General features: G+C 38.9%; 1 protein-coding gene across 2 annotated transcripts in view; it reads left to right on the plus strand.

Annotated features, from left to right (window-relative positions):
* The first annotated feature begins 559 nt into the window (after positions 1-559).
* The window catches only part of KLKB1 (kallikrein B1), a 26,270-nt gene continuing 13,353 nt past the window's right edge, over positions 560-13,476 (plus strand). Inside the window, exons 1-6 of one of the 2 annotated variants that reach the window (XM_017506998.1) lie at positions 563-682; positions 1,294-1,352; positions 5,299-5,461; positions 6,813-6,919; positions 10,012-10,171; positions 11,084-11,193. In XM_017506998.1, coding sequence (XP_017362487.1) covers positions 1,295-1,352; positions 5,299-5,461; positions 6,813-6,919; positions 10,012-10,171; positions 11,084-11,193 — 598 coding nt within the window. In that variant the 5' untranslated portion in view covers positions 563-682; position 1,294. Of the gene's footprint in view, positions 683-1,293; positions 1,353-5,298; positions 5,462-6,812; positions 6,920-10,011; positions 10,172-11,083; positions 11,194-13,476 lie in introns of both variants that reach the window. The other variant, XM_017507000.2, reaches the window with a different exon arrangement.

Below are 13,476 nucleotides of genomic sequence, written 5' to 3' on the forward strand. Positions count from 1 at the left end.
GTCTAGATCTTCTGTGGCCATCGTGGAGCCTCAAGCTCCAGGAACTGACCTGGTCAGGGCTGAACATGGGGCTGAGGCCACAGAGGCTGGTCTGGCCTGTGGCAGGCTTGAATTCTGGTGTTGGGGTTTACTGGAGTGGGCTTGGTGCTTGGGATCTGCGGTGAAGTTGGGTGCTATCTTAACTGTCCTTCCTCCATGCAAAAGGGTATTGCTCACCATAGTGTGCTGCCCAGGCTTGAAGGTGGGGTGACACTGATAATGTGAAATTGTCCTTCTTATACTCTTCAATGTGTCTTTTTTTATTTCTGTGCTGCAACCAGGTGCTGTAACCTCTCACTTGATTTGTTAGCTCTAGTGAAGTAGTTTTTGTGTGTGGATGCTTATTCAAATTGATGTTTCTGCAAGTAATGAGCACTAGAAACTCCTGTTCTGACAACCTCCTATTCCTATTCTTGCTGACATCACTCCCTGAAATAGTTAATATACTTAACAGCTGAACACAGATAGGATGTTCATCGAATATGTTGACAGGACAAAAAGTTGAAACTGTTGGCAGAAACCCAAAGTCAATATTGAAGCCAAGCAAAATCGTGCCCGCAGTGCCACATTAGAACAGCTCGAAGACTGTTCATTTTTAAGTGACAAGAGACCCTCACCTCCACAGAAGCAATTGTGTTCTCAGGTAGCAAATTTCTATTATTCTGATTGTTTCCAAATAAACTATAAATTTTAAAGTATAGTTTTTTACTTAATGAGAAAAGTATTCATTTATATTCTAATTTCCTGAGTATTTAGAGAGTATAGAGGGAGCTAATACTCTTTTATGTAGAAGTATTTAAATGTAAGATGATTTTAAATCTAAGAGAATATTTGACTGATTTAAAATTTTTTAATGGGCTTTAATATTTTCAGAGGTTTCCTTTACGTAGGGATTTTTGAACTGACATTATTGTCATTATTTATTAATTTTCTTTTTACCCAGATCAAGAGGTTTCAAAACTGTTTACTCTTTCTCTACCAATTGGCTTTCCAACATTACTAGCCACAGAGGTGGCAAAACAGCAATAAACACAACTAGTCTGGAGGTCTCAATTTGTATCTTGGGAAGCATTATAAATTTTCCAACTCCCTAGACACAAATGTACAAAAAAATACCCTTGTTTTCTATACTGGTAATTGTGTGCTTTGTCTTGCAATTCAGACATTTACAAGAAAATCTATATCACTTTAAATTAAGATTTATATTAAATGTAGCCTGAAATCAACAGAGTTATGTATTGTTTTCTTTTTTAGAATGTTTTTATTCAAGCAATCAACTTACCTCATTTCCTTGTTTGCTACAGTTTCCTGTGGTAAGTGAATTATCTATAAAACATGAAATTCAGGCTAAGACAGGAGCAGTTAAGCAAATCATACCACCCCTGGAGAAAGCTATTGAACATACAGCTTCAGAGGAAAAGTTAGTCCCTGATGATTCAGGACATGCGTCCACTTAATGTTCCGGAGCAAGTACCCCTTGTCAGATATATTACTCTACACATACATTTCAGACCAGGGGAAGCAGCCTGGAAGTGGAAATGTCTTGGGACATGTGTTGGCAAAAACTTCTCCTTAACAAAAAAGTTCGTCTGCTTAACAAAATAATTAGTCCTCTATTATTATTATCAACATTAAAAATTCAACTTTATCTGAAAATTCAAGAGTGCTAGGCATTTTATAGTGTCTGGGTCCAATCCAAGTTTCTGTTAGGTACATGATGTGTGGTTTTATTCTGGATCACTGGGGAGCCATTTCAAAAATGAAAGTATCTGGTTTAAATTTAACTTAATAAACCATCCATTTGGGTAGTTCTAGGTGAATAGCTTTGGACACCAGATTTCAATCTTATTTCTTTATTCATTTCATGAATTTTTGGAGAATAAAAATGATTCTGGACACCGTCTTTCATTAATCAGTATAGAGGGAATTTTTCTCTGTGTCCCCGCAAGGCACGATTTTGAGTCTATGGTGACTTAAGAGGGCCACAAAACAATGAGTATTTAACTTTCCTCTCAGATATATGGCTACAATAAACATCTATGGGTAAGGTTTACATTCATAAAGAGGCTTTTTCCAAGAACAAAGCTTTTTTTCCCTAAATCATACCTCCCCTGCTTCTGTCCCTCAATCCTGATTGCTCTTCTAAACCGTAACTTACAAACCCATGTGCAAACTCACTGAAAGCTGAGAAGGAGCATAGCCAGAGATACTGTGGACCACGGCCAAATCCAGGTGCTTTTTTCCATCAAAATAAATCATGATTACGGCTAGGAAAATTAGGGGTATAAATAAGCAAAAAATTAGAAACTACATATTGCATGTAGTCCCAAAATTCAGAAACAGTCATTGTAAACATATTTTGTTTAGTGTTTCAGGTATTTTTCTACCTTTACCTATTTGCACATTTTACAAGAAAGAGTAATTAACTATGGATACCTTTTAACTTGCATTTCCCAGTTACAGCTATATTTTGATACAAATAAATTATATAATATTTTTAGAGCTTGGTATTCTCTTTTTATGGTATTTCTGTGTGCATGTTCTTATGTACTTACTCAGTTATTTCTGTAGAATATATTTTTTGAAATAAAAGTACTGGATTCAAAGTTATGAATATTTTTGAAGGTTTTATGGTGTAGCATCATGAAATTATCTTTCAGAAAGGTTACTCCCTAATTGACTTTTTCTACCAGCTAAATGAGCACCCTTATTAGCTGGTAGAAAACGTCAATTAGGGAGTAACCTTTCTGAAAGATAATTTCATGAAATTATCTTTTGTGGCCCGCTTAGGCCGACTCTAACAGGCTTGCTGCTTTGCATCCTGACATATTTATCTTTCTGGAAAGAGTATCCTAATCTACTTCTGCAGAGCTACTGCCTCTCAGTTTTGGTCCATATGGTTCTGATGACCCTGAATCTGCTACTGACACCGGAGCTGGAGCTCGTGACCCACCCAGGCCTGAACCAGGAAATGCACGCATCCTGCAGGCCACAGTGACCCAATCAGAGCCAACGTCTTGCAACAAATCTTCTGTTTAGATGTCTCGAAATAGAACTCTTACTCTTTTTTTTTTTCCAATTTGACTTGAAACATAAGAGAATACAGAGGCCTGAGCTGCTGGTACTATTTTGCTATTATGTGAGCCTGGGAGTAATGGTAACACCGCAGACTGCAGCAAACGGAAGGAGACATACTGTCTGATGCTATCGGTTGAGCTCAGTGGCCAGTTACCCTTTCAGCCTGATTCACCATGGGCTTTTTGGATTCTGAACTAACAGATTTCATTTGTATTCAAGCCACTTTGAACTAGGTTTTCCATCATGTGCAATCAAAATCAGTATACAAATACTAGTTATTTAATTTTTCATTTTTGCTAATCTCATGGATGAAATGGCTTCTAGTTGTTTTAACTTGCCTATATTTGTGATTGTTCCCATTTTTTACATGCTTCCTAATCACTTCTATTTCTTTTGTAAGTTATCTTTTTATGTTTTTCACCTAATTCTTTAAAATTAGAGTACTTTACTGCTCCTTATTGTTTATGTAATTTTTAAGCAAGACTGAATAACAGCCCAAAGTCTATGGACATGGGGCCCATGTAAAAGCTTTGAAAGTCACCATCATTGTGAGAGAAATTATATAACAGTACTTTACAAACGCTCCAAAATATAGTGACAATGAGGCATGGCTCTCATTGTCATGGTCATCATTTTCATCAAGATCACCGACTTCTGAGGATAAGCAAGAACAAGAACACCTACTAGAAGTTTCTTTCCATTCAACAACAAACTTGGTGTCTTTCTAGTCACCCCTTTCCCTGACTGAGTCACATGGCTGTTCAGAGAATCACTTGCAGAACGGGAAGCTCTGGGCCAACACCAGCCTTTGTGTGTATCCTTGCATGTGAACTGGGGGCCGGAAGAGGAGTGACTACTTGATAATTATGAGTCAGTCTGAACCACCAACTGTCTGAAAAAATAGCTTTATACCTAGTGTTGTAACTAAACCAACTCCTCCATGTTTTGTGCATTCATGAAATCTAGGCAATACACTTGCATTCCAAAAGCTTCCACTTGAAGAGATCTGTGTTCTCTCCAAATATAAAGCTTACCCAAGAGGCAGTCATCTTGGCCACACCTCTGAGAGTGGGAGAAGAAATCTCGCTGTGTTGGGTAGTCATAATGGGGCTCAGGGCCAGAATCCCCAGGGGTGTAAGATAGTGCAGAGAAGATGGCCCTCTTCAGTGCCTAGTAAAATGGATGTTGCCTAAGCTGCTCATTCCCCCAAAGGCAATACAAAATACCTACTATTTAAATTGAAAAGCAACTAACGCCCCAGGGAATGGACAAGGTTGCCGTTGGCATAGCCATGGTTAATGGTCAGCTGACTGACTGAGATGAATGTGCTACCTGAACAGGAAAGCTTGTTAAGCAGACTTCCAAGAGGGTCTTTCCAGGTAAATCCAAACGTAAAAATTAAAGCCAGTAAAGACACCTAATTCTCTAACAATATGTGGGGTGCATTATATTTTGGGAATAATTCCAAACATTAAGTAGTTCAAAATGTATTTTCAATTTAGCATGTGCATGCATTTGCTTAAACTGTCTTAAAAATGAGTAAAAAATAAACGCTCAGTAATTGTCAGTTTGCTTGAATCACACTGAAATGAGGAACAGCATTTAGCATTGCATGCTGGAAAAGGACACCGGGCTGGGAGTCAGGGCTGGGTGGCTGTCCAACCACCTTCATGTACTTTGTGGATCTTGGGCAAGTCCATGTGCCCTGAAACTCAGTTATTTAACTTCTTTCTTTTAAATAGCATAAGCCAGAAACAGATAACGAAACCTGCCTCTGTCTTCCTTTACAGAATTGTGACAAGCTGGTGAAGATGTTTCTTACAAAAGTATTTTGAAAATAGACCAAATATTGTTCTTTTTAAGGCATGATATTTTCATAGCATGTCAGGCAACAGGGAAAAACTAAGTTAGGATTTTATTTTACTGTGGGTAGTTTATATGTAAATTATTGTGCAATTTAATAAAAATAAGCCACATTTTTTTTTATACAGAAGTACCCAGAAAATTAAATAACAATATAGATTGTTCAAATAGTTGGTTTAATGTATTTTATTTTCTCAGCATAATTAGAGTTATATTATACAGACCTTTGAGTAGTCAGTGAGAGAAGAAAGCAGATATCTTTTTATTAAAAGTGTTATTTGAATTTATCCCAAATTAATTCTTATGGTTCTATCACAGGGTGTCTGACTCAGCTATATGAAAACATCTTCTTCAGAGGTGGGGATGTAGCTTCTATGTACACCCCAAATGCCCAACACTGCCAGATGATGTGTACGTTCCACCCAAGGTGTTTGCTATTCAGCTTTCTTCCAGCAAGTTCAGTCAATGACATGCATAAAAGGTAAAATATTTTTATGATATTTCGTTATTAGAGAAGCCATTTTTCAAAATGGAATTAGTTGCGTGCAAAAAGGTATAGTATAACTGAGAGTTCTTTCCCAAATGTGGTTCAAGGACCAGCTTCAGCAAAATCCTTCATGTAGTTCTTACAAATGCAGATGCCCAGGCCACAGATCAGACTTGCTGAATCAAAGTTTCTTGGGACTAGAAATCTGCATTTTAAACAATGATCACATTTATTTAAAGTAAATGATGCTGGTCATTTTCTATTCAATGCCTCAAAATGCTTGAACATCATTGGGTAAGAGATTGTCTCAAGAAAGAATGTAACAGGTGAACATTTCATCTGAATAAAGAAATATACTGAAGTGTGTGACCCACGATCACATTAGTGGATAGCACAGTCCAAAGAAAATAAAACAAGCGTTTTGCTGAGAATATAGTTGAGAAAGATCTAGGACTTGTGGTTTTGGGACAGGGCAGATCTGAATGGTGTCTGTAGTGGGCCAGTTTGGGCATCTATGGCATGACACCATATATGGCATGTATGTGTGCACGTGTGCTTATACTTGTGTGAGTATGTATTAACTGGGGATTTGTAAACGTTTTGGAGAAATAGTAATTACAATTCTTATTAGGTCAGGGAGATGCTTGTTAATCACGAGCCACAGTTTCATCTTAATGTTTTTTTCATTTTGATTAATATCCAGAATAAGCTTTTCTTTGTTATTCCCACGTCCATATCCATAACCCTTTTCTCATCTTCACTCTATGTGAGTTTACGAGCTAGAAATCGGATAGTCATTCTCCGATCCTACATGTTAAATTTGTAGAGAAAACCCAGATTGTATGTGAGGATCATCGTATTAAAATTGAGGTAGGTTCTGGAATTCTTATAAATAATGAAATTAACATGGAAGTTGACAATTAAGACAGAAGGAAGTATCCCATTATGTGCAGACTACAAGGATTTAATAAGCAAGACGAACACTATATACAGCTCTTATCACTAATGTAATTTTTTAAGTAAATGAAAGTATTTGCAAAAATAATCACCAATTGGGGACACAGTTGCCTGAAAGTTTAAGAACACAGGAAAAATCGTTAACTCTTTAATGTGGTTGTCTTTCTGTACTTAAAAAATGTGAGTGTAAAGAAAATGCCATGCTGAAGTTAGATATTAAGGGGATGTTATAAAATTACCTCTAAGAGTATTCCTTCCAGCAGGTATTGGGGAAGCTATATTACTTTCTTTATTCTTGGTTTTATTTGTTAGTGTATAGAAAATGCTAGACATTTCCTCAATGTATGTTTATTATTCTACTTCCTAAGTAAATCTACTTTTAAAACAGGTTTGGTTGCTTCTTGAAAGACAGTGTTACAGGAACCCTGCCAAAAGTACATCAAACAAGTGCAATTTCTGGACATTCCTTAAAGCACTGTGGTCATCAAATAAGTGGTAAGATGCGAATTTCTCAGCTACATTTGAGTTAATATTGGATCTACCTTACAACGGCTTTTGCTCCAAGTCTGTACTGCTACAGCCTTTTGGGAAAAATCACTCATAAAGATAGGAGATGGGGCAGTATTCTGGTCACAAAAGAGGGACCCATATTCATCTGGATACCTCTATTGTCTTTATCAATCAACACATACTTAATGAGCCTCTATTTTGTATGAGGTTATCACTAAAGTTTAAGATTTGCAGAAAATAAATCCAAATAATCGTGTCTCCTTGTTTCCAGATAAGAATTTTTAAGAAAACATTAGGGAACATCTCTCTCACAGGTTCACTTGAGGGTAATTTGTACATCAGTGATTCTCAACCAGCAGTGATTTTGTCTCTTCCCTTAGGGAACGTTTGAAAATGTCTGGAGACCTTTTGGTTGTCACAGCTAGGGAGGATGCAATTAGCATTTACTACGTAGAGGCCGGAATGCCTCTCTCATTTACTAAGTAGAGGCCAGAATGTTTGAAACATTCTACAAGCATTCTACAAGGCACAGGGCAGTCCTCTACAACAAATGATTTTCTGGCCCAAAATGTCAACCCCAGCGCTGACATCAAGAAACTCTGTGATATACCATTAAGCCCAAACTGAGGAACTGAGTTCTGCAAATCGTGCTAAGAATGATACTTAAAGGAAACGTGAGGACTACGATGGTAGAGAACTTTGATTCTGACATCTGAAGCTACTGATGTCTTGGGAAACAGTTTCCAAGGCTATCCTAATAAATTTAAGACAAACGAACTATTTCTCAAACATGACTGGGACTGATCAGAAAGTGAACAGTGCTGAAGAGATTCAACTGATGGGCTGGCAGAATCTTAAAATAACGTGCTGTTCTATGTATGACTATACATCATTACTATTTTGTTTTTATTTTTCTTATGCACAGTTATTTTTGTAGGTTCAAATTTCAGATTTTTAAAATTTGTCATCCTTTCCTCCTCACTGATATCACCCCTTCAGTATGCACACACTTTGAGCCTGCTGTTTGCATTTTAATCAGCTGTCAAAGGATGGGAATGTCTTAGTTACAAATATGGGCCTGACTTAGCCAGGTGTAGTTGGTCGGGTGCGGTGGCTCACGCCTGTAATCCTAGCACTTTGGGAGGCCAAGGCGGGTGAATCCCTTGAGATTGGGAGTTGAAGACCAGCCTGACCAGCAAAGTGAAACCCTATCTCTACTAAAAATACAAAGTTAGCATGGTGGTGCATGTCTGTAATCCCAGCTACTGGGGAGGCTGAGGTAAGAGAATCACTTGAACCTGGGAGGCGGAGGTTGTGGTGAGCCGAGATCACGCCGTTACTCTCCAGTCCGGGCAACAGGAGTGAAGCTCTACCAAAAAGAAAAAGAAAAAGAAAAAGAAAGGTGTAGTGTACCTGAGGTGGCGTACATTTCCTATTTTATAAGATCAAATTTGTATGTTAATAAATTTGGTATAAATTATTCAAGTAAGTGTTGTTATTTCCGATTGTTGTATTCAGGTAAGTGTTATTTCTGATTGTTGTACGCTATAGCAAAATTTAAAGAGAAAGTCGCCTTGTGCCTTTCTCAATATTCATGTTATTTGTTAATGTATTCTAAAACTTAGTGTTACTCATTTAGCTTGCTTCCAATGCTTTTTTTTTCCCTAACTTGCAAACATCTTAAAGTGAAAAATTGTTCCTGAGTGCATAAAATCTCTATACTCGGAACAATTCTAGTCAAAAGCATTTAGAGCTTTCATGTGAACACTTAAAAAGTTTTTATTTGTAAGAGTCCCATCGCAACTCTTAGCCTACTCTTTTCTTACATGCAGAAAAATTGGAAAGTGGTTTTATTTCTACAATCTACAAATTTGTGTTTAAGAACCACTGTGAATAATCCACCTTCCTGCCCAACTTAGCATATTGTTTTCCTGACAATTTGTATATTTTCTGTCTTTCCTACCCTTACATTTAGTTTTATGACTTTAACCATACTTCTTAGGAGTGGAAAGTTGCCTACAATAGATTATGGCTTATTTCACATCATCTTCAGGAATAAAACTTTAAAAAAGTATATGGTTTATACTTCTGGTTACATTACTTCCTTAACCAAAAGTGTAACTAAGAAAATTGAGTCTTTAAAAAAAAGAGCCTAATTTTGGCTCACTGTCTGTGAAAAGAATTACCTATATCTTTTGCATGTAAGACAAATCTCCATGAAAAGGGTGCGTAAGGCTGGGTATGGTGGCTCACACCTGTAATCCCAGTACATTGGGAAGATCATGAGGTCAGAAGATCGAGACCATTCTGGCTAATGTAATGAAACCCCATCTCTGCTAAAAATACAAAATATTAGCTGGGTGTGGTGGCACCAGTAGCTGGGTGTAGTTCCAGCTACTCAGCAGGCTGAGGCAGGAGAATAACGAGCCTGGGAGGCGGAGGTTGTGGTGAGCCGAGATCATGCCACTGCACTCCAGCCTGGGAAACAGAGTGAGACTCTGTCTCAAAAAAGAAAGGGTACTTAAATAGACATTGACAAAGTTTTAAAACAAGAATACAAGTGGTTTCATCATGCATATACAACAACTTGCCACATTTTGAAATAATTGACCCAGGTGCAACTTGTAATCAGACAGGAGAAGTTGAAAGCAGAAAAATACACTAGGAGATAAGGAATTTCCTTTACTCAATGCAGAAGGTCAAAGGCACATCAGTGTCTTTAGTAATGCAAACCTCAGCACATATTATCTGTGTCCTCATTATTATTGCCTTATTTCCCACTGCTCATTGATAACTTCGATGTGAAATTTACCTGTATTGTTGCATGGATCTTGCAGTTTAAGAAGTGAAGTAACCCTTTTTCAATCCTATTGTTTTAGGGAAAATATTAGATTGTGTTTACTTCAAGCAGAGTTCGGTAATTTATGGGCATAATAAAAATTTTAAATCCCTTAATACAGCAGTTGCCAAAAACAGGCTATTATCCTTCTAAAGTACCAGCTCAAATAGTAGTGGGTATCAAATCTACCTCTAGAAAAAAATTGACCGTATTTGCTCTATGCATTTTTCTTGTACAGCTTGCCACAGAGACATTTATAAAGGAATTGATATGAGAGGAGTCAATTTTAATGTGTCTAAGGTTAGCAGTGTTGAAGAATGTCAAAAACGGTGCACCAATAATATTCGCTGCCAGTTTTTTTCATATGCCACGCAAACATTTCACAATGCAGAGTACCGGTGAGTACAGCTCACGGTGTTTGTTGTTTATATTGGTGACTCCAGGATTCCCTCTATTTTTCATAACCTCTTTTTGTTTCCCCAACTGAAAACCAAACAGGGCTTTTACTCCTAACCACTTTCCTTATTTACTCTATTTTATTCTTTATCTTCATTTTTTAATTAAATACTTCATTTTAATTTCATGTGTTTCTCTCCTCTTTTCCCTGAGTATGTAATTGTACTGCTGGCATCCTCTTCCCCCACTTCTCCAAGGCTGATTCTTCTGATTCTTAACAAATCAGGTCTTTCCTCAAATATCACCCCCTCCAAAAGGCCATTTCTGAGCATTCTCTTTTAAGTCACACCCAGCTCTGTTTATTTCATTCATAGAGCTAATCACAATTTGATATTAACTTGTGATTTTTTTTCCTTATTTTTAAACCTCATTTTTATTTGCATGAATTTATGGGTACAAGTGTAATTTTGTTACCTTGATGTGCTGTATAGTGGTCAAGTCTAGGTTTTTAGTATGTCCATCACTGGAGCAATGTACATTGGACCCACCAAACAATTTTTCGTCACCCACCCCCTTCCCACCTCTCTGTCACCTTCCTAGTCTCTACTGTCTATCACTCCACACTCTACTCAATTTTGGTGTGATTTTTCCTGAAGTGAATTAGTCCCATTTGCCCCACACATAGGCCTTGCTTATAGAATGAGGGTTAGTATCATAGGGTCTCTGGCCTCATTCTCACCCTACTTTCCTTTTCAAGGGGAAGGATGTCCATTTGATTAATAATGCAAATCCCTAATTCACTCATTATCAGGGTCATTGCTTTTCCCAATGTCCATCTGAATACTATGTTACCTGGACTGCTGCCTGCACCCCAAAGTGCAGGAAGCAAAGTAACCTCTTTTCTTCACATTCAGGAACAACTGCCTCTTAAAGCACAGTCCCGGAGGAACACCTACCAGTATAAAGGTGCTGGATAACGTGGAATCTGGATTCTCACTGAAGCCTTGTGCACTTTCAGAGATTGGTAATTGTAGGACGACTTCACTTTGTGGTTGTAGCAGGCAGAATAAAAGCTCCCAGAGATGTCCCTGCTCTAAGCCTTGGAACCTGCACCTGTGTCCCTACAGTTAGCAAAAGGGCTTCTGTCAATGTGATTCAGTTAAGGACTGTGAGATGGGGAGATTACTCTGGATTTCTGGATGGGCCCCATGTACTCACAAGGGTGGATTACTCACAAGGCTTATAAGAAAAAGAGAAAGGCGGAAGGCTCAGAGCCAGAGAGAGAGGTTTGAAGGTGTTACACTGCTGGCTTTGAAGATTGTTATATGTAAATTTTCAGTGCTACAAAAGAAGTACAACTCAAATATTAATTTTCTCAGCAAGGCAATTTACTTCTATAGAAGGGTGCATCTCACAAACGGAGCAATGGTAAGCACACATCTGAACAGGGGAGGGGAAGAGGTTCTTATCCTTGGTGCAGCCCCTACTGCTGTGTCATTCCCTTATTGGCTAGAGTTAGACCACACAGTCAAAGCTAATTCTGATTGGCTATTTTAAAGAGAGCAGGGGGATGAGCCAGATTGGGGGGGTGAGTGGTTTGGTGGGAAAAACGGTTATGGCAGAGCAGGTGACCAGGGGTGATTCAGGTCCAAGCAGGTGACTGGAGCAGTTGACCAGAACGAGTAAGGACGGAGCAGGGGGCCGGGGGAACAGATGCGAACGACTGATCAGAACTGGCGGGAAAGTTGTTTACCAAAACTGGAGGCAAGGGGGCACAGAGAACCAGGAAGTTGAACTTCAAAATGGAGAATTAGAGAAAAAGAGAGCTGAGCATACTGACACACTGATTCTTTGAAGAGAAACTTGGAGTTCACTGTATCTAACAATCCCCCATCTTGAATGTTTACGGTTTTTATTTTCTCTTCAAACTTCCTTCACATGTCTTGGCTTAGTTGTTCTTCTATCTCTTTGACAGCATCCCTGGCGTAATTAATAAACAGCTGCTAATCACATGAAATTTATTTAATTTACATTTTTATTAATTGTCACCTACAAAAATATTGACTCAAACCCTGCAGCTATTTGATCTCTGGCTTTAAGTTTATCTGGTAACTCCAATAGTGTTTATATAAACATGGGGGTTAAAGGACCCATGTGACGCACTTCTGCACTTCTTTTGTTTTTTTTCTATTTTTCTCCCTCTTTTTTTAAAACCATGTTGATGGAACGCTAGGGTGAAAGGGATGGCCAACTGGACTAGGGCACAAGTACTGCTCTAAGTACCTGGCAGAGTACACAGCAATAGTCCCCTGCAGCACCACCATACATCTGCTCGGGGATGAATACGGGCAGATTGGTAAGCTCTTGAAAAGGCTCGGTTTCACGGCACCCTGTTAAGTTGGCATTCCTTGAATGTCAACTTCCCCCCCACCCACATCGTGAAAGGCACAAGGTGAATTAACATTGGAGGCTGGAGGCCAGATGGCCCTCGGGGCTGACCCACAGGGCTCTTAACCTTAGGGAACAGCAGAAAGAGTCTTGCATGAGCCTGCGCCTCAGGCTGTGGGGTTCTGAAAAAGAGCTACCATAGAGCTCATGCCCTGTCGCGAGAGAGCCACCCAAGTGGAAAGGACAGTCTGGGTCTCTGGCCTGCCTGTCACACAAGCGTAACAGTCACTCTTGTTTAGCACATGAACAGAATATCGAATCCATTCCAGCCAGCCGTTTGTATCCTGATTCCCTGTTTCAACTGCTATAGCTTGTTTTAAATCTTTAATCTCTACAACGACTACTTAGGTTTTATCATTGGGTAGATAACTAGAGATGCTTTGGTTAGCGGAGAACTTAGGAGACAGAGAAGGGGGTGCAGGATGTGAGGAGGCAATGAACCGCATTTCAAAGGGTCCTATGGGGTTACTCCCTGAGACTTCTGCTCCTGTATCAAAGAAATGGCTCAATGAAGAGGAAGAACTCTAGTGAGCAGCGATGGTGATCTGTACTGGAATATGTTGGTTTAGCTGGCAATGGGGAGGGGTGACTCCTTCAGCAGAATGAATAGATGGCTTTAGGAAACGGCAAGTGCTGGTTGGGGTGGTCCATCCTTGCTCCTTAACATTTTATAGAGCGTTGGACCAACTTTGGCAGAGAAGCTCTGTTCTAAAAAAGACAAGATTTTCAGTTTACACTGGAATCTTTGTCAAACTCTTCTCTCTACTAAAAATACAAAAAATTAGCTGGGCATGGTGGTGCGTGCCTGTAATCCCAGCTACTCAGGAGGCTGAGGCAGGAGAATTGCCTGAACCCAGGA

This window comes from Cebus imitator, unplaced genomic scaffold, assembly GCF_001604975.1.
Source record: "Cebus imitator isolate Cc_AM_T3 unplaced genomic scaffold, Cebus_imitator-1.0 Scaffold365, whole genome shotgun sequence".
Classification (NCBI taxonomy): Eukaryota; Metazoa; Chordata; class Mammalia; order Primates; family Cebidae; genus Cebus; species Cebus imitator.